The sequence below is a fragment of the Podarcis pityusensis genome, assembly GCF_964106645.2.
Source record: "Podarcis pityusensis genome assembly, chromosome: 2".
In the NCBI taxonomy this organism is placed as follows: Eukaryota; Metazoa; Chordata; class Lepidosauria; order Squamata; family Lacertidae; genus Podarcis; species Podarcis pityusensis.
In genome coordinates, this window is record NC_138029.1 from 9,163,438 (window position 1) to 9,186,740 (window position 23,303).

General features: G+C 45.7%; 1 protein-coding gene across 4 annotated transcripts in view; it reads left to right on the plus strand.

The window, feature by feature from the left end:
- Positions 1 to 5,466: 5,466 nt before the first annotated feature.
- Positions 5,467 to 23,303, plus strand: part of SLC11A2 (solute carrier family 11 member 2) — a 67,766-nt gene continuing 49,929 nt past the window's right edge. The window contains exons 1-2 of one of the 4 annotated variants that reach the window (XM_080994635.1): positions 11,688 to 11,727; positions 12,834 to 12,997. Coding sequence is in view for 1 of the 4 variants with exons in the window: in XM_080994632.1 (XP_080850758.1) it covers positions 5,523 to 5,562 (40 nt within the window). In the remaining 3 variants the exon portion in view is untranslated. Of the gene's footprint in view, positions 5,563 to 11,653; positions 11,728 to 12,818; positions 12,998 to 23,303 lie in introns of those variants that run through there. The other 3 variants (XM_080994632.1, XM_080994633.1, XM_080994634.1) reach the window with 3 other exon arrangements.

A 23,303-nucleotide genomic window follows, 5' to 3' on the forward strand; every position in this document is an offset into this window, starting at 1 on the left:
CCCGCCCATTCCCCACAGTCCCACTCCCCACAATCCTCAATATAGTCCAAAAAGTATTTAAAAGCATATTCCAAGATCTCTCCAACGTTGGGAACCTCCTCAACTCCAGACTCCCCCTGGCCCACTCCAACCTCAATCTTCAATGACAGGACTTGGTGGATATAAACCACAGTACTAATTTGATTTCTCTTGGTGGCTGCATGTATGACTGTAGCCACACTCTGGAAGGACTTAAAAGGTGAATTCCTGGGTACAAGAGAGTATGGCATATTGCCCTTACAGCAGAATTTTCTCACCAGTTAAGGCCAGCAACAGGAACAAAGATAACTGTAGGAGAAGAGTGGAACTTCATTTCATTTCAAAACGCTCCAGAAATCCAAACACCAGTTCCAAAGGTTTATACCAACTTGTAGATCCTTTAATAAGAACATGTTTTACAGATGCACACTGTTATTAGTTGTGGTGTATGTACAGGAATATAATGTATTTTTGAGGTCTCTAAGGAAATGAAAGATAAAAACAAACATCATAAAGTGACTGGAAATACAAAGAAAACTAAAAGCAGAGGAAAAGACTAAAACAAGTGGGGAACCTGCAGTCCTCCAGATATTACAGAGAATGCTGTATCCTGTACCATCAAATGTATACTTGTTAACTTCTTGTAAAGTGTCCCGGGACTCTCTGTTGTTTTATACAGATACTTCCATGTATGCAACAGGGAAGAAAAGAGCATTGCCAATGTGTGAGTTCATACGGGAGAGAGACCCATGTTCTATATTTCCTTCTGGTAGAGACAAGTGGTAGCAGGAAGGCAGCACACATTCCCAGTAAGGGGTTTTTATTTGCTAGCAACATGCTAGAGCTGGGGGAGCCAATGTGGTACCCTCTGATGTTGTTGGACTCCCAGCTCCCATCAACCCCAGCTGATGATGGGACTTGTGGTTGAGCAACTTCTGAAAGACACCAGGTTGGCTACCACAAGTCTAGGGTTTGTCCCGCTGCCTTTATCACACTGACAACTGTAACTGTACACCTGCATGGCTGTGTACACACCATCCATTTAAAGCATGTGACTTCCCCCAAAGAATCTTGGGAACTGAGCTCTTTTTGGTGAGCCAGTGTGGTGTAGTGGTTAAGAACGGTAGACTCGTAATCTGGTGAACCATGTTCGATTCCCCGCTCCTCCACATGCAGCTGCTGGGTGACCTTGGGCCAGTCACACTTCTCTGACGTCTCTCAGCCGCACTCACCTCACAGAGTGTTTGTTGTGGGGAAGGAAGGGAAAGGAGAATGTTAGCCTCTTTGAGACTCCTTAGGGTAGTGATAAAGCGGGATATCAAATCCAAACTCTTCTTCTTCTTTTTCCAGATCCAAGTCTCCACCACCCAAACCACTGGGGCCCTCTCTTGGGTCAGACTGCTCCTGATGCCCCAGATTCCTATTCCCCATCCTGCAATGACCTTCCCAAGAGTCAGACCCCTCCAACTCTCTACTCTCTTCCTGTCCCTCCCCACCTTCTCCCTGACCTCTGTGGCACTCGTGACAGCAGTGTTTCCAGCATAAGGGAAGTAAAGACACCAATACAAAGCGTGAGAGAGGGGAAGGAAAAGCAGCGGGTGGGGGAGCACATAATATCATTTTATGCAGAGAAGAAAAGGATGGAAATATAGAAGGTGCTTCAAAGGTAGTGGCCTTCTCAGTAGTGGCTCCCACCCTGTGGAACGCCCTCCCATCAGATGTCAAAGGAATAAACCACTATCTGATGTTTAGAATACATCTGAAGGCAGCCCTGTTTAGGGAAGTTTTTTAATGACTGAGAAACAGTTTCTACGCAAATGCAATTCTGGTTCTAAACGCAGCATAAGGGGTCTCTATAGTATAGTGTATTTTAAAATGGAGTTTCGGAGTTTTTAGGGGTTTTTGAATGTTTTACGTAGTTTTTCAATTTCATTGTTCTGCATGGGACAATGACAATAAGGATATTGTATATCGTTACGGTATTTTTAATCTCCTGTTTGAAGCCGCCCAGAGTGGCTGGGGAAACCCCGCCAGATGGGCAGGGTTTAAGTAATAAATTATTATTATTATTATTATTATTATTACTACTACTACTACTACTACTACTACTACAGGGGTAAGGGCTAGAAATGTGAATCTGATGTGGAAGAGATTATGGAAACAGTTGAAGGGATTTGTTTAAACGGCCTTAGGAGGCATACCTTTAGCATGAAACAAACCAAGTCTAACCCTCCTTTTTAACAAGCCTCAGAAGTAGATCCAAGAATAACTGATAACTTCTCAGTACACCCGCCAGATACGTTTTCTTACATAGTTTACAAAAAGAATAAAAATTAATGTGCTCTGTAAAGTATCCCCAATAGCCTGCTGTCCTTTTATCTCTGGGTGACCAAATGAAATGAGAGCTTAGCGATGTAAATTGCAGAGTGCTCGACCTGGACTGTGGACACACCTGAGTTCAAGTCCCTGCTCATCCATCAGTTTCACTGAGTGACTTGCAGCCCTGCCTGCCTCAGAAAGTTGTGAGAATGAAAGAGAATTGCCCCACGTATTCTACCCTGAGGCCCTTGGACGAAGCGCAGGATACAAAGGTGGTTCCGAGTGATAATAATTTATGCATTGCTTCACGTGATCAGAATCCGGTTGCATTCCTCTGAGCAAAGAACGCAGTATATTTGGTGTTGACCTTTAGTCCCGCCATCGCAAGCGTGGAGACTGTCACGTCCTCAGAAGGGAGTATAATGCTCCCCTCTGCTGATCTGGCAGAAACAGCTACTGAGTTAAGGAAAGTCTGAAGGAAATTCTTATTTGCCTGCTTGCTTTTAAAAGTTCCCTTTTCCTTGAGTAACTTCTGTTTTCTTTCTGCTCCTACCTTTTATTTTTAGAGGGCTATCATTTACTCGGATCAACAAGGTTAGTTAAAAGGGGGGGGGGGAGCAGAAACCACCCCCTCACACAGACTGCTTTAAAATAACCCAGCCTGTGGGTGAAATATTCATGACTGAGGTCCAAAGCTGAAAAAGTAAGATTACTAAGTCAATCTTTTTTATTAAAAAAAAATTGACACCAATGTTTTCTAATTTGGTAAAGTTGTCCAACCGTCTCCTAAATCCTGTGTAGCAATGGACTCAAGTGGGCTAGGAGAGATTTTTTTAAAAATCACATCCAACAACCAATGTGCCCCTTGGGTTTCAGATAGTACATGGGTAGACGACTCTAAAAAGGCTGGGACACAAATTTTCACAGCTTCCTGCAACCAATCAGAAGCCGTGCTTTGGAAGTTGAACATTTCGGAAGTTGAACGGACTTCCAGAACGGGTTCTGTTTGACTTCCAAGGTACGACTGTACTCAGAATGGGATGATACAGGTACATGTCCTCACTCATATGTCATCTCCCCACAGGGACACAATGTCATAATAATAATAAATAAAATAATAATAATAATAATAATAATAATAATAATAATAAATAATTTATTATTTATACTCCGCCCATCACAACCTTGATGGCAGAAAGTGAGGAGGAATTAAAGAACCTTTTAATGAGGGTGAAAGAGGAGAGCGCAAAATATGGTCTGAAGCTCAACATCAAAAAAACGAAGATCATGGCCACTGGTCCCATCACCTCCTGGCAAATAGAAGGGGAAGAAATGGAGGGAGTGAGAGATTTTACTTTCTTGGGCTCCATGATCACTGCAGATGGTGACAGCAGTCACAAAATTAAAAGACGCCTGCTTCTTGGGAGAAAAGCAATGACAAAGCTAGACAGCATCTTAAAAAGCAGAGACATCACCTTGCCAACAAAGGTCCGTATAGTTAAAGCTATGGTTTTCCCAGTAGTGATGTATGGAAGTGAGAGCTGGACCATAAAGAAGGCTGATCACCGAAGAATTGATGCTTTTGAATTATGGTGCTGGAGGAGACTCTTGAGAGTCCCATGGACCGCAAGAAGAACAAACCGATCCATTCTGAAGGAAATCAGCCCTGAGTGCTCACTGGAAGGACAGATCCTGAAGCAGAGACTCCAATACTATGGCCACCTCATGAGAAAAGAAGACTCCCTGGAAAAGACCCTGATGTTGGGAAAGATGGAGGGCACAAGGAGAAGGGGACGACAGAGGATGAGATGGCTGGACAGTGTTCTCAAAGCTACCAGCATGAGTTTGACCAAACTGCGGGAGGCCGTGGAAGACAGGAGTGCCTGGCATGCTCTGGTCCAGGGGGTCATGAAGAGTCGGACATGACTAAACAACAACACCCCACCCATCTGACTGGGTCTCCCCAGCCACTCTAGGCGGCTTGCAACCAAATATAAAAAACAATACAGTGTCAGACACGACAAACTTCCCTAAACAGGGCCGCCTTCAGTTGTCTTTTAAAAGTAAAATAGTTGTTTATTGCCTTGGCATCTGCTGGGAGGGCGTTCCACAGGGCAGGCGCCACTACCAAGAAGGCCCTCTGCCTGGTTCCCTGTAACCTCACTTCTTGCAGCGAGGGAACCGCCAGAAGGCCCTCGGTGCTGGATCTCTGTTTCCGGGCTGGATGATGGGTGTGGAGACGCTCCGTCAGGTATACAGGACCAAGGTTGTTTAGGGCTTGAAAGGTCAGCACCAACACTTTGAATTGTGCTCGGAAACGTACTGGAAGCCTTATCATGGCATAAGGCACTTGTTAACTGGTCCAGCTAGGGTCCTTTAAAGATAGCCATGTACTCATATTCCCCTCTGCCCCCGAGTCAATGATACGTCTGCTCTTGTGGGTGTGTGGAGGTCTCTGAGGTCTTGTGTATTCAGCTCTTTCTTATCAGAAGAAAACCCACATAGAAGCCAGAAAGGCTACCGAAAGTCTTTAGGACAACTGGCTGATAAATTCAGTCTTGATGGAGCATTTGAATCAGTGGATCAGTGATAGACTTTGTATTGTATTGATTTATCTAATGAGACTTATCAGGGCTGCACTTATCATAGATGGAAAATGTGCAGTTGTGCCAAGTTCTGTTCCTAAATGACAAAAAGAAACCCCTCCCAAAACAAACTCTTCCAGATTTCATTATATTTTATGCACAAATCATTGGAACGCTTCCTTCATTTTCACCAAATGGCTTTTTAAACTCTTTCCCCCATATCAGTAACATTTGCCCAATATAAGCCCGCTGTGACCAAGTCCTGAATGATCAATTGCACTAGCGAACAGAACTAGGATCAAAGTTTATTGTGTCCAATTAATTCTCCATTAATTATTGGTGTGTCAGTTATATTATTATTTTCAGAGCACTCTGCCCCACTATACATAATTGGGTGTATGTCTTTAAAAAAAAAAAGCAACCATATAATTGGTTTTGCCAGGCTATTTAAAACAACCCTGTCCATTACTAGCCTGGGAAAGGTAAAGTCTGGTTGAAGAATTCTTATCAGCTGGAGACACATATATATAGTGAAATAGGTGTGGGGTTTTTCTTTGTTGAGGAATCTGCAGAGCAAGAAGCTAACATCATCCACATAAAATGACTAAAAAACACTTCTCACAGCCCAACTGTGAGATGGGTAAGTATTAGCATTGCTTATTATTTAGGCTGCAAGTGGAGATAAGGTTTCTGTTCTGTTGCGTAGTTTAGGTTTTTCCTGTAGCATTCATATACTCTCCAACATTTCTCAAAATAAAATAGGGACATCCTATTCTATTCTTATTCTATTTATACCCCACCCATCTGACTGGGTTGCCCCATCCACTCTGGGGAGCTTCCGACATATATAAAAACATAATAAAACATCAAAAAACCTTCCCTATACAGATGTATTCTAAAGGTTGTATCGTTACCTATCTCCGTGGCTCAGAGGGCTGGATAACTCCATACCCTCCAACATTTCCCCTAAGAAAATAGGAACATCTTAAGGAAAAGTGGGACATTCTGGGGTCAAATCAGAAAACCGGGACAGCTTCTGTAAATCCGGGACTGTCCCTGGAAAATAGGGACATTTGGAGGGTCTGCTTTCAGATGGGTGCAATCCTGTGTCTACTTTCCCCATCAAGGTCAATGGGACTTACTACTTAGCAGACATGCATAGGGCTTGTGCTGTGACTCAGATAAGGCTTTGATGGTCCCCTTTCCTGCATTCTCTGGAAATGTGATTTGGATTGCATGTGCTGGTCTAATTTGTGGATGATGCAGTCTCCTTGTGGAGGGACTGGAAGTGATGGGCTTTTGGTTGTGCAAGGTAACCAAAGACAAAGGAGGAGGAGGTGCCCACAGAAGCCATTGTAGCAGATGCTGTTGCATGGTCAGCTACACAGCCTGAAACACCCTTTTATACACATAGCTGTTAAAGGTATAGGTACCTGAACCTGAAATAACACAACTTACTTTCTTCTCCCTCTTTCTTGTATTGTTTAGGTTGCTCCCCAGCTTTGAACAAATACTATTTTATTTGTATAGGCATTTAAGATGTCCCCCTCCCTCCATTTTTCCTTGTATGTGATTAATTGAAAAACTGCATTTACAAATCTGTTGCTGATTTTATTTAAAACAGCCCTATCCTTCTTTGTATCTTACCCATCCCTGCCAGAAGGTCCTCCTGGCCTTCTTATTCAAAGAATCCGCGATCCTGGACAGACAAAATAATAGCAGTCTACAAATATTTATCTAAAGTATTTCTTGACTGCCCTTCATTAAAAGAATCCTGTGAGTTTGCAAAAAGAAAAGCAGATAGATGACTTGCAGTGAGCAACTGTAACATGCATTTTGTCAGCAATGTGTCTTGGTGATCTGGTTCCTAGCTAGGGCATCGGCTGCTGGGACATCCTTGAAAGAAAAAGTGCCCATAAAACATTTGTATAAGCACTAAGCAAGGGCTGAAACTGCCCATTGGCTCTGGTGAGTCTTAATTTCCTCCCTTTAAACTTAGCCCCCAGGTGACTTTTAATGTCTAAGGTCAAGGGTTGCTTTTGTTATAAGAAAAAAACTGCTCCCCTGTCCCTTATGGGGTACCTAAGAGCCCGTGTAGAGTCCTTATGTAGGTTCCCTGTCAGTAGGAGAAAATAACAGAGGCCAGCCAGATAATATTGAGAAGCAAAGCAGCTAGTAAGCCTGATCTTTATTAACTGTTGCAACAAGGTGCTCACAACCACACACAGGAGGCAGGAGGGACCCCAAAGAATGGTGCGCAAGCCCTTATATAGACATTTGGAATTGCCCACCCTTGAGCCCAAGACCATCCCCCCATACATCATACATACATCAGAGAAGGGGCAGTCTACAACAGAATCCTGTCTGACACGAAACCTGTTGATGGGTTTACCTGGCTGTTAATGGGTTTACCTGGACAGCCTGGTTAGTCTTTTGTGATGATAAATACTTAATTCCTGGGTCCAGGTCACAGGCTCGCCCTATTCATATCTTATATGTGCCCTTAAGGCAGGATTTGTGAGCAAAGAGACAATGGGGAGGTTTTCCCCATTTCCTCCCTCCTTGCAGAGAAACATTTGATGTCAATTTGGGAAAGACAAAATGGTTTCAGGACCTTTTTCCCCCTGTACTGTTTCAGACATGCGGGTTATATATTTATGTGTGTGTTTGCTTGGTACATTTATTTTATATCTTAGACCTTATAATTCTCATAACGCTTCTTCACCCCTGTTTCGGTTTTTACAAAATGCTGCAAAAGACAGAATATCCAGTTAAAAGGACCATGGTAAGTAGCAGGTGATGGGTAAGACCTTTGGGCTACGGCAGAACTGCTGGCAGTTAAGAGGAGACAATGCTGTTTGATTTGGTTTAAAGCAACTTAGAGCTGTTTCTCTTAGCTTTCTTCTTCTTCTAAGGACTCCAGCAATGTATGCATTGGTGGCTTAAAAGGCAGCAAGGCTGTTTTCTCCCCATTGTGTTTCAAGCTTAATCTGCATATTGCTGTACACACCTGATGTACATTGCCTAATTTGTTTCCCTCCACCTCCCCAACTCCTGTTCAATGAAGACGTCGTCTGCGCAAGCATGCACAGTCTTCTGCACATGCCCAACAGCTGCCTCAAATTTACACATCTCAGTTTAACTGTAATGTGAATGTGGCTTACGTTGTCCTCTTGGATGGAAGAGGAGTTGAGAGAAGAAATAGGACCAAATGGCACTATTTCTCAAGGAACTGCACTCTGCATTCAAACACCAGCGGTGGGAGCGTATGGGAGCCGGAGTAAATGGTAATGTGCTTGTAAATCAACAATAGCAAATACCTTGTATGTAGATCTTGATATGCTGATGAGCCGCCAAGTTTATAGATCAAATATTAATTGCTGGTGCTGGAAAGAAGCTAGCCCTGCGGTCCTGGGCATGTGGACCATAATTCAACATGAGCGAAGTATGCAAGCAGCACCTATCAACTAAGTAATTTCTATTGCTTTCAATGCAACTTACACTCCAACAAGTGAGTGTCAGAGCAATTGTGTCCTCCCTTTAGGGCTGGCCCAAGGAATAATAAAATCATAGAGATTTTATTTAGAAGACATCTGAAGGCAGCCCTGTTTAGGGAAGCTTTTAAGGTTTAATAGGTTATTGTATTTTAATATTCTGTTGGAAGCCGCCCAGAGTGGCTGGGGAAACGCAGTCAGATAGGCAGGGTATTACAGTGGTGCCCCACAAGACGAATGCCTCGCAAGACGGAAAACCTGCTAGACGAAAGGGTTTTCCGTTTTTGAGTTGCTTCGCAGGACGAATTTCCCTATGGGCTTGCTTCGCAAGACGAAAATGTCTTGCGAGTCTTGAGATTTTTCCCCCGCTTTCCCCCCCCTTTATCTAAGCCGCTAAGCCTTTAATAGCCTTTTAGCAGCTAATCCGCTAAGCCGATAAGCCTTTAATAGCCGCTAAACCGCTAATAGCGCTAATCCGTTAAGCCGCTAATAGGGTTGCTTCGCAAGACGAAAAAACCGCTAGACGAAGACACTCGCGGAACGGATTAATTTCGTCATGCGAGGCACCACTGTATATTTATTATTATTATTATTATTATTATTATTATTATTATTATCTAGTCCAACCCTCTGCAATGCAGGAATCTCAGCTCAAGCATCCATGATGGATGGTCATCCAACCTCTGCTTTAAAACTTCCAAAGAAGGAGAGTCCACAACCTCTAGAGGGAGACTGTTGTACTGTCAAGCAGCTTTTACTGTCAGAAAGTTTTTCCTGATGTTTAGTTGGACTCTTCTTTCTTGTAACTTGAAGCCATTGGTTAGGGTCCTAGTCTCCAGAGCAGAAGAAAACAAGCTTGTTCCCCCTTCTGTGTAACAGCCCTTGAGATATTTGAAGATGGCCATCATATCTCCTCTCTGTCTCTTCCTTTCCAGGCTAAACATACCCAGCTCCTTCAAGCGCTCCTCATAAGGCTTAGTTTCCAGACCCTTGATCATTTTGGTTGCCCTCCTCTGCACACGTCCCAGCTTGTCAACATCCTTCTTAAATTGTGGTGCCCAGCACTGGACACAGTATTCCAGGTGTGGTACTATTACTTCCCTTGATCTGGACACTATACTTCTGTTGATGCAGCCTGGAATAGCATTAGCTTTTTTAGCTGCTGCGTCACATGGCTGACTCATGTTCAGCTTGTGGTCCACCAAGACCCTGAGATCCTTTTTGCATGTACTGGTAGCATAAGATAGGTGTCCCCTATTTGTATTTGTGCATCTGGTTCTTCCTGCCTAAGTGCAGAACCTTACATTTGTCCCTATTGAAATTCATTTTGGGCCCAGTTCTCCAATCTGCTAAGGTTACTTTGAATTCTGATTCTGTCTTCTGCGGCATTAGCTACCCCTCTCAGTTTGGTGAGAGTCACAACCTTCATTGTATGCTCAGTACTGGAGGGGGGAAGGTAGAAAATTGCAAAGACAGACAGAAGAAAAGGCAGACAAACCTTCTGAGTCTCTTTGATCAGTGCCCATCAATCTGGGAGTATGGTAATAAGTAGCAGCTGCTGCAACACCTGCATGCATGCTGCGCACGTAGAGTCAAAGCAGCCAACATCTATGCACAAGATTGTTTTTTATTGTTTAGTCATGTCTGACTCTTTGTGACCCCATGGACCAGAGCACGCCAGGCACTCCTGTCTTCCACGGCCTCCCGCAGTTTGGTCAAACTCATGCTGGTAGCTTTGAGAACACTGTCTAGCCATCTCATCCTCTGTCGTCCCCTTCTCCTTGTGCCCTCCATCTTTCCCAACATCAGGGTCTTTTCCAGGGAGTCTTCTCTTCTCATGAGGTGGCCAAAGTATTGGAGCCTCAGCTTCAGGACCTGTCCTTCCGGTGAGCACTCAGGGCTGATTTCCTTCAGAATGGATCAGTTTGATCTTCTTGCAGTCCATGGGACTCTCAAGAGTCTCCTCCAGCACCCTAATTCGAAAGCATCAATTCTTCGGCGATCAGCCTTCTTTATGGTCCAGCTCTCACTTCCATACATCACTACTGGGAAAACCATAGCTTTAACTATACGGACCTTTGTTGGCAAGGTGATTTCTCTGCTTTTTAAGATGCTGTCTAGGTTTGTCATTGCTTTTCTCCTAAGAAGCAGGCGTCTTTTAATTTCATGACTGCTGTCACCATCTGCAGGGATGAGGTATATATTTATATGTGTGTGTGTGTGTGTGTGTGTGTGTGTGTGTGTATATGTATATGTGTGTGTGTGTGTGTGTAGAAGTGTGTGTGTACACACACACACACACACACACACACACACAAATAGTATTCTACTAAGTTTTACGGCAGTGTAAAAGGTTCAGCAGCTGGCAAGTCACTGCATGTATTGCTTTTCAAGCATTTATGGCGACGTGCTGGAAGTTGTTGGGTTTTTTTTGTTACCTGTGGCAGCGGTGGTTGCACACAGCTGCCCGGCGAAACACAGAGAAAGATGTTGCCCAGGAGTACAGCAAGCTAAAATGGACACGTGGTCCTGGCATCCCACAGAAAAGCTGCAAAGCTACAGGTTCCACCGGTCGTACTGACTATAAAACACACTCCACTCAGCCTTCTTTATGGTCCAGCTCTCACTTCCATACATCACCATTGGGAAAACCATAGCTTGAACTATACGGACCTTTGTAGGATTTAGGTAAAGGTAAAGGGACTCCTGACCATTAGGTCCAGTCGTGACCGACTCTGGGGTTGCGGCGCTCATCTCGCTTTATTGGCCGAGGGAGCCGGCGTACAGCTTCCGGGTCATGTGGCCAGCATGACTAGGCCGCTTCTGGCGAACCAGAGCAGCGCACGGAAACGCCGTTTACCTTCCTGCTGGAGCGGTACCTATTTATCTACTTGCACTGGTGTGCTTTCGAACTGCTAGGTTGGCAGGAGCAGGGACCGAGCGACAGGAGCTCACCCTGTCGCGGAGATTCGAACCGCCGACCTTCTGATCCGCAAGTCCTAGCCTCTGTGGTTTAACCCACAGCGCTTTACGCTCATCTTAATTACTCTCTTGTGTTAAGGCTTGTGTGTGAATCCGCCCCCCCCGTCTAGCTCTAATCTAAAGAGTGCAGGCGCCGCGCCGCGGCGGACTACTCTACATTTTCCTAGCTCTGCGCGCCGAGCTGCGCCTTCTCCCTCCGCTCCCGCCTCTCGGCCACACGGCGAGCCAATGAGAGAAGCCGGGGCCAGCGGAGGGCGGGGCCCAGGCTCTTGATGGAACTGAGCCATGGAGCCCGGAGGCGGCTGGAGGCGGCTGTGCTGCCGGCGAAGGTAAGGGTTGGGGGCGGGCAAGTTGGGGCGCGGGGCGCCCTGGCATGCATGCAGTTGCTGAAAGGGGGGGGGGCTCATTTCAGCAGCGGGGGGGGGGAGGTGGGCGCCCTTGTCCGCCGAGGTTTGCACACGTGTCACCTTCTGCTGCGTCTTGCTATCCCAGGGGTCAAGCCGGTCGTGGGAATGAGACAAAGAGGGGAGGGAAAATAAGATTACTTAGCCTAATTGTCCAGCCCAAGGTTTGGAGGAGGCGCTGCTTTTATTATGGAAAAAAAGAACCTCAGTTGAGCTTTTATTTTTATTTTTTTTTCTCCCACCCCTGGGTGGATTTCTAAATAAATGCAAGCCACCAAACTTGCTTTCGAGGAAGACCCGGGACACTGGCCTTGTCTGAACGTGGTTTTCAAAGGAAGAGGTTTAATTCTTGCCGAGTCTCCAACTTTCGCGTGTCTTTTGAAATGCTTTGCCCTCCGGAGCTGCCACGCAATTCGGGGAAGCTCTTGCTTGCTGCTGGCCTCCATTTGCTTCTGGAATCATTTGCACAACTCCCTCGCCCTCGCTGTCTTCCAGAAAACTGTTGGCTTTGCATGAAACCCGGCATGTTTTTTTCTGGTGGTTTGCATTGAAAAAAGGAGCTTTCCTGCTATCCAAACATCCTCAGGCGCCTGGTTTGGGGGGTGGAAGGTTGCTGATACGATTGCAAGGTTGCGTTTTCACGTGGGTCGTTATCTCAAGTGAAATCAGTGGAGGAAGGGAAAGCAAGAGAGAAGGGGAGCATCTCTTTCCAAACCAAACAGAGTTGCAAGTCAGCGTGACCGGAGGGCATGTTCCTTTCCAGTTCTAAGTGGCCTGATCCTTTCCACCCCTTCCTCTCCTTCCCCCAGCGGATACTCCTAGAGATGGTATTCTTGAATAATGCACCAAGCCTTGCCTGGGAGTCCATCCCAGATTTTTATTCTGGTCTGGGAAGGCAGAAGAGGGCACTCTGGGAAAAGCAAAGAGATAGGGATGACTCTTGTTTAGCATGTGACACTTGCAACCCAGTCTAAAGCATGTTTACTTGGACTTTACAAGGCCAGGTGTTACCAGTGGGGTTTTATTTCCAGGTAAGTGCGTTTAGAATGGAAGCCTAAATCCTGTCTGCTGTTTCAACACTTCAAGCAACAAGGCTGTGCCTTATTTCGAGGCCTCCAGGTGTACAGGACTCTCGCCCCGCGTCTGAAATACAGGAGCAGTGTACTTCTGAATGCCACGTGCCAGGGAGAAACAGGCAAGAGTCATAATTTTCGTAGGTTGCCTGTGATTTCCCCAGGGGTGTTCTGTTGGGAACAGAATATTGGGCTAGATCAGGATTTCTCCAGCTTGGGTCTCCAGCTGTTTTTGGTCTACAGTTCCCATCATCCCTGACCACTGGTGCTGCTGGCTAGGGGTGATGGGAATTGTAGTCCAAGAACATCTGCAGACCCAAGTTTGGGAAACCCTGAGGAGCTAGATTAACCTTTGGTCTGGCGAAGAGGGAGCCTGTGTGTTGTGGAGCACAAATCTGCCCATTTCAGTGTTTTCTTTTCCATCTGGGCCTTGTTATGTTGCATTCTGTGTGATGGAGATATATATATATATATATATATATATATGTAATATTTCATGAATAGGAACTAAAAACTAATCCCAGTGCATGTACTGTATTTCTCTTCTCCTGTTACCATCTTGCAAAATGTTTGTGTGAGGTTACTCAGATTTTCTAGCAAATACAGTGGTACCTCGGGTTACATACGCTTCAGGTTACAGACTCCTCTAACCCAGAAATAGTACCTCGGGTTAAGAACTTTGCTTCAGGATGAGAACAGAAATCGTGCTCCGGCGGCATGGCGGCAGCAGGAGGCCCCATTAGCTAAAGTGGTACCTCAAGTTAAGAACAGTTTCAGGTTAAGAACGGACCTCCAGAACGAATTAAGTTCTTAACCCGAGGTACCACTGTAACTCAAATGCCATCCTTACAGCAAGGATTGCATTATTGCATTGCCAATACAAAACAGAGAATTGTTTTTAAATAGTTACCACAGAGTCTCCCAAACTTGGGTCTCCACCTGTTTTTGGACTACAAGTCCCATCATCCCTGACCGCTGGTCCTGGTAGCTACAGATGATGGGAGCTGTAGTCCAAAAACAGGTGGAGACTCAAGTTTGGGAGACTCTGTGGTAACTATTTAAAAACAATTCTCTGGGAAACACTGAGTTACTACAACGAAGACACAGGCCAGCCATTATTGTTGACACAAGTCAGTTAATATTGACATGGGTCAGTCATTTATTTTTAAAGCAAGGGGATTCGGTTGTTTCTGGCAATATAGTATAAATGAGTTGGCCAGACATATGTTGTCCTGAGGAATAATCATACACAGTCTAAAACTGGGTGAGTGAACAGGATGTGATTCAACAACAGCACCACTGCTGAGTTTTGTTCTTAAACTCAAGACTTGCGGGTGAAGACTGGTAGATGTCAGGCTTCATGATGCACTGTGTGTCTTGTGACACAGACAGTGAAAAACTGCTTTTCACAAAAGCTTGCTCGGATAAAGGCCCTCTAGTTTAACAGCATTCATTTGTTTTCAATGCTGCTAACCACGTGTGGTTACTCCTCTTAAATACTTATTGGTCCCATGCAAGGAAGAGTCGAAATTAGCAGGAACTAAAAACAGTCGGTTGCATTTACAGCGGTACCTCAGGTTAAGTACTTTATTCATTCTGGAGGTCCATTCTTAACCTGAAACTGTTCTTAGCCTGAAGCACCACTTTAGCTAATGGGGCCTGCTGTGCCGCCGCCGCATGATTTCTGTTCTCATCCTGAAGCAAAGTTCTTAACCCAAAGTACTATTTCTGAGTTAGTGGAGTCTGTAACCTGAAGCGTATCTAACCTGAAGTGTATGTAACCCGAGGTACCACTGTACTTCGAGGCAAATAATTGGAAGGATGGCATAGGAAGGTTCAGATTTCAGGTCTGCATTAATCGCTGAACTGTTGCACCTTATACATATGTATTCTCTCATACTCGTTTAATAATGCTTAAGGTTGAAAGCCTGACTCAACTTACCTGGGAGTAAGCCCCCTTAAATACAATGCAAAGTCCTTCTGAGTAGACATAGTTAGGCTTGCACTGTTACTTGAGCTGCGAAACTATATTTCTTCTCTCTTGCTGGGGGAAGCTGGAGTCAGTCCTAATTCCAAATCGATTGCAGTTTTGGATCAAAAAGTGGGGAGAAGCGGTTGAATTCAGATGGTGTGTTGTAGGCAACTGATCCTTGTTCAAACCGGCATAAGTGCCAGTGATTCTAACAGATATGGTTTTCCCCTCCCCTCCTTTATCTCTTCTCATCAGACTGTTTCCGTGGTTTGGCTTGAGAATATTCTGCCCTTTTCCTGGAAACTTGGGGAGGTGTACATTATGATACACAGAGATACAGATACACACACATACTTAACAGTTAATGCCAAAGTAGGCTTCCCAGTGGTTTACAAAACCAGTTACATAAACAATACAAAACCAGTTACATAAACATTTAAAATATAAGCAGCCATAATTAAAGTACACAATAAAAATCCCCATTAAAATAGCACAGCAATTAAAACAGGTGACTTGAGTGGAGTGATCAAGGGAGCAGCTGGGTAAATAGGCTAGCCCCTTCTATGCTCACAGCAGTCATGTCACAGAGGTTGACCAAAGCCATTGCACTTTTAAGGTATTGTATATTACATGTGTGTGTCACATAGCACCATTCTCTTTAAAAAGCCACCTCTGGAAAGGGACTCGCCTCTGAACCCGGTCTGCAAGCACAAACTGCTTGCAAATGTATGCCAAAGTGGTGGCGGTCACACCTTACCTGCCCCATACCTGATGCCATATAAAATTTAGGGGGACAGCTGTGTGTGTCTTGGCAGAAATGCCTTTGTGGGTCACAGTAGGACCTCTTCTAGGCATCCGTGGGTCAGAGTCTCATCGCACCAGCTGCTTTTTGCTTTCCTGTTGTCATCATTGACTCAAATGAGTGTTTGTGCATAACCTATAATTAGCTTCTGGGGAAGAATGGCTTAGCCATGAAACTTCCTGGGTGGTCTTCGAGAAGTAGGCGGTTTGAACAGGTACCTGCAGTCTTGTCATCTGAGCCAGCCAAAGACATTCTGCTGTCTGAGGCAAAGGAAGATGACCTCCGCCGCCGCCCAGTTCGATGTATAAAAGCCGGCCAGTTGAAATATTAGTCGTTGAGCATCTCCTGTTACTCGGTCCAAGGGAACTAGTAAGGGCTTTGAAATGGTTTAATGCTTCCACCAGGGAAACTATAAAAGCATATACATGACCCACTGTTGGGTTGTATCCAGGGCTGTGCATAGTCTGAGTGGAACAGGCCTTTGCATGCAGAAATGAAACTTCACTTTCCTCCCCACTCTGCAGCTTAGCACGCACCCCCAAAATCTGCTCCAGGGGTCATCCAATCCAGCTTGTTGTCAAAGGGTTTGCCTGAGCTCCCCCAGCAGGAATACTGGATGTGAACCATTCTGAACTCTACGGTTGGGCTTATCCTCTCCTGTTCATTTCTTTCCATATTAGCAACCACCTCTCTCTCTCTGCTGTCAGGAAGCCCATTTCCTCCCTTTCTGACCCGTACAAGGCCAGCTGCTGAAATAAGGCAAGGATTGGGCATTCAGTTGAATCCATGTGTGTCCTGTGTTTTGTGGTTCTTTTAAACAAGGTGAGCCTGAAGCGTATGTGAGATAGAGAAATCAACTTGAAATCAAGTTGCTGGAGAGAGCTGATCTCGCACTCAGCTGCTCCCCCCTATATATGCATGCTTGTTCTTCATTTTCAATTGTAGTGCGTACGTGAAATGGGCATCCACAAGGGTGCCATAGCTCTGCAGCAGCTCACATGCCTTGCCTGCCCTTCAAGGATCTCCCATTAAAAGAATTTCACTAGCGGGGCTGCTAAAGACCTCAGTGGAGAGCCACTGCCTGTCATCTGAGAGTGCTAGGCTAGTTTGCCTCCACGTAAGGATGCGGGTGGCGCTGTGGTCTAAACCACTGAGCCTAGGACTTGCCGATCAGAAGGTCGGCGGTTCGAATCTCCGCGACGGGGTGAGCTCCCGTTGTTCAGTCCCAGCTCCTGCCAACCTAGCAGTTCTAAAGCACGTCAAAGTGCAAGTAGATAAATAGGTACCGCTCCTGCGGGAAGGTAAGCGGCGTTTCCGTGCGCTGCTCTGGTTCGCCAGAAGCGGCTTAGTCATGCTGGCCACATGACCCGGAAGCTGTCTGCGGACAAACGCTGGCTCCCTTGGCCAATAAAGCGAGATGAGCGCCGCAACCCCAGAGTCGGTCACGACTGGACCTAATGGTCAGGGTCACTTTACCTTTTCCTTTAAGGTGACTTCACGTGTCTACCTGAGTTTAATACCCTTAAATTGTGGAGCCCTGATAAAGTTCGGGAATGGATCTTTGAAAAAGACGCCTTTTTGGACTCCACAAAGATAAAAAACTCTGGGTTTTCCTACTGGTTTCCCCGAGTAAAAGCAGTCAAAATCTGTGCCAACTACTTGGTGGAGATCACTGATCCCACCCTTCGGAGAGCTTTCACTATGGCACGGTTTCAAACACTGCCAACTGCATATCTGACCGGTAGATTCACAAAAACCCCAGTAGAACATCGTTTATGCCCTTGCCTTATGAAAATTAAAGAGGATCTTACACATTACCTCCTCTATTGCCCCATCTACTCGGGCTTTAGAGACGCATTGCTGCAAATTATACCCAACTCTATAACCAATCCTGAAGATAGAGTAAAATTTTTGTTAGTCGATGCAAACCCACGTATTACCCATGTGGTAGCGGTTTTTGTGATGAAGGCCATGAAAGCCAGGGAAAGATTTATGGATGACAATGTAAAGACCCCTTCATCGTCTGTTTAACTCGTTGCTTGTTTTCCCTCTCTTTCTATTTTGTGGGATGAAGGTTTTGTTGGCGTAGTATGTAATGAATTTTAATATTTTTTAACTATTGTTGTGTTAATGTTTGTGTACAGGCATGGTCCTCACAATAAACGGATTTGATTGATTGATTGACTTCACGTGTTGTGTGCATGTCCAGGTTTGTGACACTCAATGCAGCTGCGCATCCTTTGCACGCACGCAAAAGCAGCCTCTCGGACGTGTCCCTTTGCACACCTTGCTGCCGAAAGTCAGATGTAGCAGATTTAAAGGATAGTAAACTTCCAGACACCTTTACTGCCCATAATTTTCCACTTCTAGACTTGAACCCAGCTTTATAGAAAGATTATAGAAGAGCAGAGAGGCACTTGTGCCGGCAAAATGTGTGATATGGCACGTCGCAGAGAGGGTACTGCTTGCGCACGTGTCTTGCTAGGGCACAAGCCTGCAGTACTGAGCATTGTGTACAGTTCTTGTCCCACCTGTAAAAAAAAGGTGCGCACCGACCCCTCTCGCTCTCCAGGCTTCAGCGAAAGCCTGCATTCGCCCCATAGGACGCACACACACTTCCCCTTCATTTTTGGAGGGGAAAAAGTGTGTCCTATAGGGCGAAAAATACGGTAGGTGGTGTGGTAGAGGTGTCTCTATCCCATAACTTGGGGTTGTGCAGTGGAATTAATTGGCAGTAAGTTCAGGGCATGCGAAATGAAGTCACTCTTACACACAACGTGCAGTTAATTTATGGAATTCACTGTTGTGAGATGTGGAAATGTCTTCCGACTTCCAGGGCTTAAACGGGAGGATTGGCTCATTCATGGAGGATGAGTCCATCGGTCATTATTAGCCGTAAAACAGAAGCGCCACTTCCAGTAGGGTTGCTTCTGCATTCTGAAATGGAGGTGCGATTTGAAATTACTGGGCATCTCTTGTTCCCTATAGCTAGGGGAATCCGTTTACCGCAAGCCGAAAGCTTCAGCTATGCCTCTGGGGGAAATGCTTCAAGTAGTAGAGCGTGCTGTTTAATCAAGCCGAAGACCTTGATTGAATGAGGGCACATTTCTTTCCTGACTTGTTGGAATGCCCTGGCCCTGGCCTCCAGAGGAAGTGCTTTCCTCAGTCTATCTGCCCTTCTGAGAGTGTCCTGCTTTTGCATCCTTATTATCCGTTAGGAAGATTCTTTGGAAGAAATGTGGGAACCACAAGTCCAGTCTTTCCCAACCTGGTGCCCTTTGGACTTCAGTTACCACCAGCATCAGTCAGTTGGAGGAGGTTAAAGGTAAAGGGACCCCTGACCATTAGGTCCAGTCATGGCCGACTCTGGGGTTGCAGCGCTCATCTCGCTTTATTGGCCGAGGGAGCTGGTGTGCAGCTTCCAGGTCATGTGGCCAGCATGACTAAGCCGCTTCTGGCGAACCAGAGCAGCACACAGAAACGCCGTTTACCTTCCCGCCAGAGCGGTACCTATTTATCTACTTGCACTTTGATGTGCTTTCGAACTGCTAGGTTGGCAGGAGCTGGGACCAAGCAACGGGAGCTCACCCCGTCACGGGGATTCAACCGCCGACCTTCTGATCGGCAAGTCCTAGGCTCTGTGGTTTAACCCACAGCGCCACCCGTGTAATTCTGAATGGGACAATTTTGGCAGGATGCTTCCCCTCCACTCTTTGATGGAAGCATATCCGTGCAATGGCTTCAGCTAAATAAATATTATCTGTATTATATCGTGGAGGTGAACTTGATTGTTAAATATTTTAATTGTAATGGAAAACTCCACAAGCAGACTAGGATCCTATTTGCTTTTGCTCTCAAGCTGCTTGCTAATCCATAATTCTGTATAACAAGTTTTTTCATGTACAGTGGTACCCCGCAAGACGAATGCCTCGCAAGACGGAAAACCCGCAAGACGAAAGGGTTTTCTGTTTTGGAGGCGCTTCGCAAGACGAATTTCCCTATGGGCTTGCTTCACAAGACGAAAGCCCATAGGGAAATCTCCGGGGACCTCTTTTAAATGCTGGTGGTGGGGAGCAAAGCCTTTCCCCCCCTCCGGCCTTCAGAAGAGGTCCAGGAAGGCCGGCGGGGGCCGAAAGGCTTTGCTCCCCACCGCCAGCATTTTAAAAGCAGTCCGGGATAGCAGGGAAGAGCTTCCCGCTATCGCGGACGGCTTTTGAAGGCAGGTGGGGGGGGGAGCAAAGACTTTTGCCCCCCGCCCGCCTTCAGAAGAGGTCCAGGACCTCTTCTGAAGGCGGGCGGGGGGCAAAAGTCTTTGTCCCCCCCTGCCTGCCTTCCCAGGGGCTTTTACATCGCCCCGGACAGCGGAGAAGTCCTCCGCTGTCCCGGGCGATTTTAAAATGCCGCCCGCCAGCATTTTAAGATCGCCCCGGACAGCGGAGAAGTCCTCCGCTGTCCCGGGGTTTTTTAAAATGCTGGGGGTGGGAAGAAAAGCCCTTGTCCCCCCCCCCAGCCTTCAGAAGAGGTCGGGGGACAGACTGTCCCCGGACCTGGTCTGAAGGCGGTTTCCTTAGGAACGCATTAATTGATTTTCAATGCATTCCTATGGGAAACCGTGCATCGCAAGACGAAAAACTCGCAAGAAGAAAAAACTTGCGGAACGAATTAATTTCGTCTTGCGAGGCACCACTGTATTTTTCCTTGAAGTGAAAGCAATGCTAAAATTGACCTAGTTCTGACTCCTGCCACCCACATCTGCTTCTCAGCAATTAGTGCTCCTGATTCATATTTTAAAAAAATGAGCAGCCATTTAAGTATTCAAAATGATACTTGCCTTGGTTAGTTTCCCTTCTGACTTGCTTAGAGCTTCCTAGGACCGGATGACAAATTGAGTCCTTTAAGTATTCCTTTCTTCTGTGGCTGCCTTTCCTAGCCTGTTATCTCTTGTATTCCTTGTCCTTCCCTCTACTTGTTCCCTTTGTTGAGCATAACATATACAATGGTACCTCATGTTATAGACGCTTCAGGTTACAGACTCTGCTAACCCAGAAATAGTACCTCGGGTTAAGAACTTTACTTCAGGATGAGAACAGAAATCGCTCGGCGGCAGCGGGAGGCCCCATTAGCTAAAGTGGTACCTCAGGTTAAGAACAGTTTCAGGTTAAGAACGGACCTCCAGAACGAATTAAATTCTTAACCCGAGGTACCACTGTATTAAAAAACTTTACGCATTTAATCTGACCACTGAGATTTGAGCTTTCCTAGGGCAGAACTTCAAGGTTGTAGGAAGTGGTGTGGAATATTTGTATGTTAAGAAGCAGTTTTGAAAAATGTCGCAGTGATAGGACCAGCCAATAGAACCTGAAGCTGGGATGAGGAGCCTGTGGTCCTCCAGATCTTGGTGGACTCCAACTCCTATCATTCTCAGCCAAGCATAGCCTGTAGTCAGGGATGTTGGGCAATGCATTCTGGCAACATCTGGAGGGCCAAAGATTTCTAATCCCTGAAGGAGACAGCTAGCATGTAAAAGGGATGATCTGGGCTCCCCATTAAACCCTCCTTATCTCAAGCCTGCACCCTTGTTAGACTGAGAGTAGAAAATGCCATATCAAAGTTCTGGCTCCAGCAACCTCCTTTGTAAGAGGCATGAGAGAGTTCAGTGTTTATTAGGAAAGAAAGAGCTTGTTTGTTCTGGGGAAAGATTACAAGAACAAACTATTTCAGACACATCTTGGAAGAGCTGTCTCTGCTATATAGACTGAACTGCAATTGGACTTTGGTATCACTGAAAGCTGTCTGTTCCTGCAAGGTGGGAAGAAGGGGGAATGTGGAACTGCAGACAGAAACTCAGGAATTTTGTATGTTCACCTTAAGGCTTGTTGTTTTCTTGCATTTATATCCCACCTTTTTTTCCAAGGAGCTTAAGGTGACATACATGGTTCTGCTCATTTATTCCCAAACAACAACCGTGTGAGGTAGGATAGGCTGAAAGGCAGTGAGTGGCCCGAGGTCACCCAGCAAGCTTCATGGCCAAGTGAAGATTCGAACACAGGCCTTCTAGGTCCTCGTTTGACACTCTTAACCTTTTCCCCACATTGGCAAAGAGACACTCTTCTGCCAGTTTTGGCAGAACCAAACTTCCCTACCCCGAGGAAAAATGCTAATTACAGTGGACTCTCTGGTTGTGAATTTAATTCATTTCAGAGGTCCATGTGCACCCTGAAAAATCCATAACCAGAGGTGTTGCTTCTGCGCATGCACATGGCACACTAGAGCGCTTCTGCGCCTGCGCGAGCAGCGAAACCTGGAAGAATACGCTTCTGGGTTTGCCGCTTTTGCAGCCCGAAGATTACATATCCAGAGTGGTACGTAACCCTAGAGTCCACTGTAATGTTAATCACCCTTTGCTTGCAGCCACTTTCTCTTCTTTTTTGTGTCTCCTTCTAGTGGGCACCTGTCAGTCAAGTTCGAGAAATGGCACTTCTCAATGTAGTATCGAAATGTAGTATTGTTGTATTGAATGTAGTATTGAAATAAAAATACTCCACAGGTTGAAAAGTGGAGTTGAAAAGTGTAAATTCTAGCAACACTAGCCTTTTGGTTGGAGTTGCTTGGTAGATCGTTTGTTTAATTTGTTAGTTGCTTTATCTTGCCCAGGGCAGCCCAAAGCGACTTACATCCAAACAAACAAACAAACAAACAGACAGACAGACAGACAGACAGATAGAAAACCCTACGTAGATACATTAAAACCAAGAGGAAAAATAAATGCATGGAAAACATCCCAAATGCATCAAACAAAAAATGATCCCTGGTTCCAAACGAATCAAGCGAGTCAAGACACTAACTATAAAATAAGGAAAATGTTCCTTGAGGAATTACCTGCTCTCCATAGTCACACCTGCCTTCTGGTTGTATCATTTTATGAGTGGATGAGGTCTGTCGTATTGACAGGTCCATCCACGTGACGCAGAATTGGGCTCTTACATCCTTTACAGCACTGGTTGGTAGTGACTACCTGTGATCGATGGGACCTGGGGTTGAGAAGTGCCTGGAGTGGGATAGAAATTTACAAGGCATTTGGGTTGGACTCAATGGTGGTCTAGGAAACCCTGCTTTATTGTCTCTTCAACATGGATTTACTGAGCTAGATGATGCTTTGGCGTGTCCACAAGCTGATTCGCTGGGAGTGCAGCATTTTATTATTATTTTTTATTGAGTTTATATACCGCCCTATAACTGGAGGTCTCAGGGCAGTTCACAGAAAAGATCACAACGTATATAATCAGAATGAAAACAACAACTGAATGACAGAAAAGAGCCCAATTTTAAAAGGGTATAGGATGTTGATTAGGTCAGCCAAAGGCCTGGTTAAAGATGAACGCTTTTGCCTGGTGCCTAAAGGTGTGTAATGAAGGCGCCAGGTAAACTTCCCTGGGGAGAGCATTCCGCAGACAGGGAGCCACTGCAGAGAAGGCCCTGTTCTCGTGGTGCCACCCTTTGCACCTCTTGAGGAGACACAAAAAGGAAGGCCTCGGAATATGATCTCAGGGTCTGGGTAGGTTCATATAGAAAGAAGCGGTCCTTGAGGTATTGTGGTTCTGAGCTGTTTAAGGTCCATGCATCTTGAATGCAGCAACACTATGTCTTTTTTAGA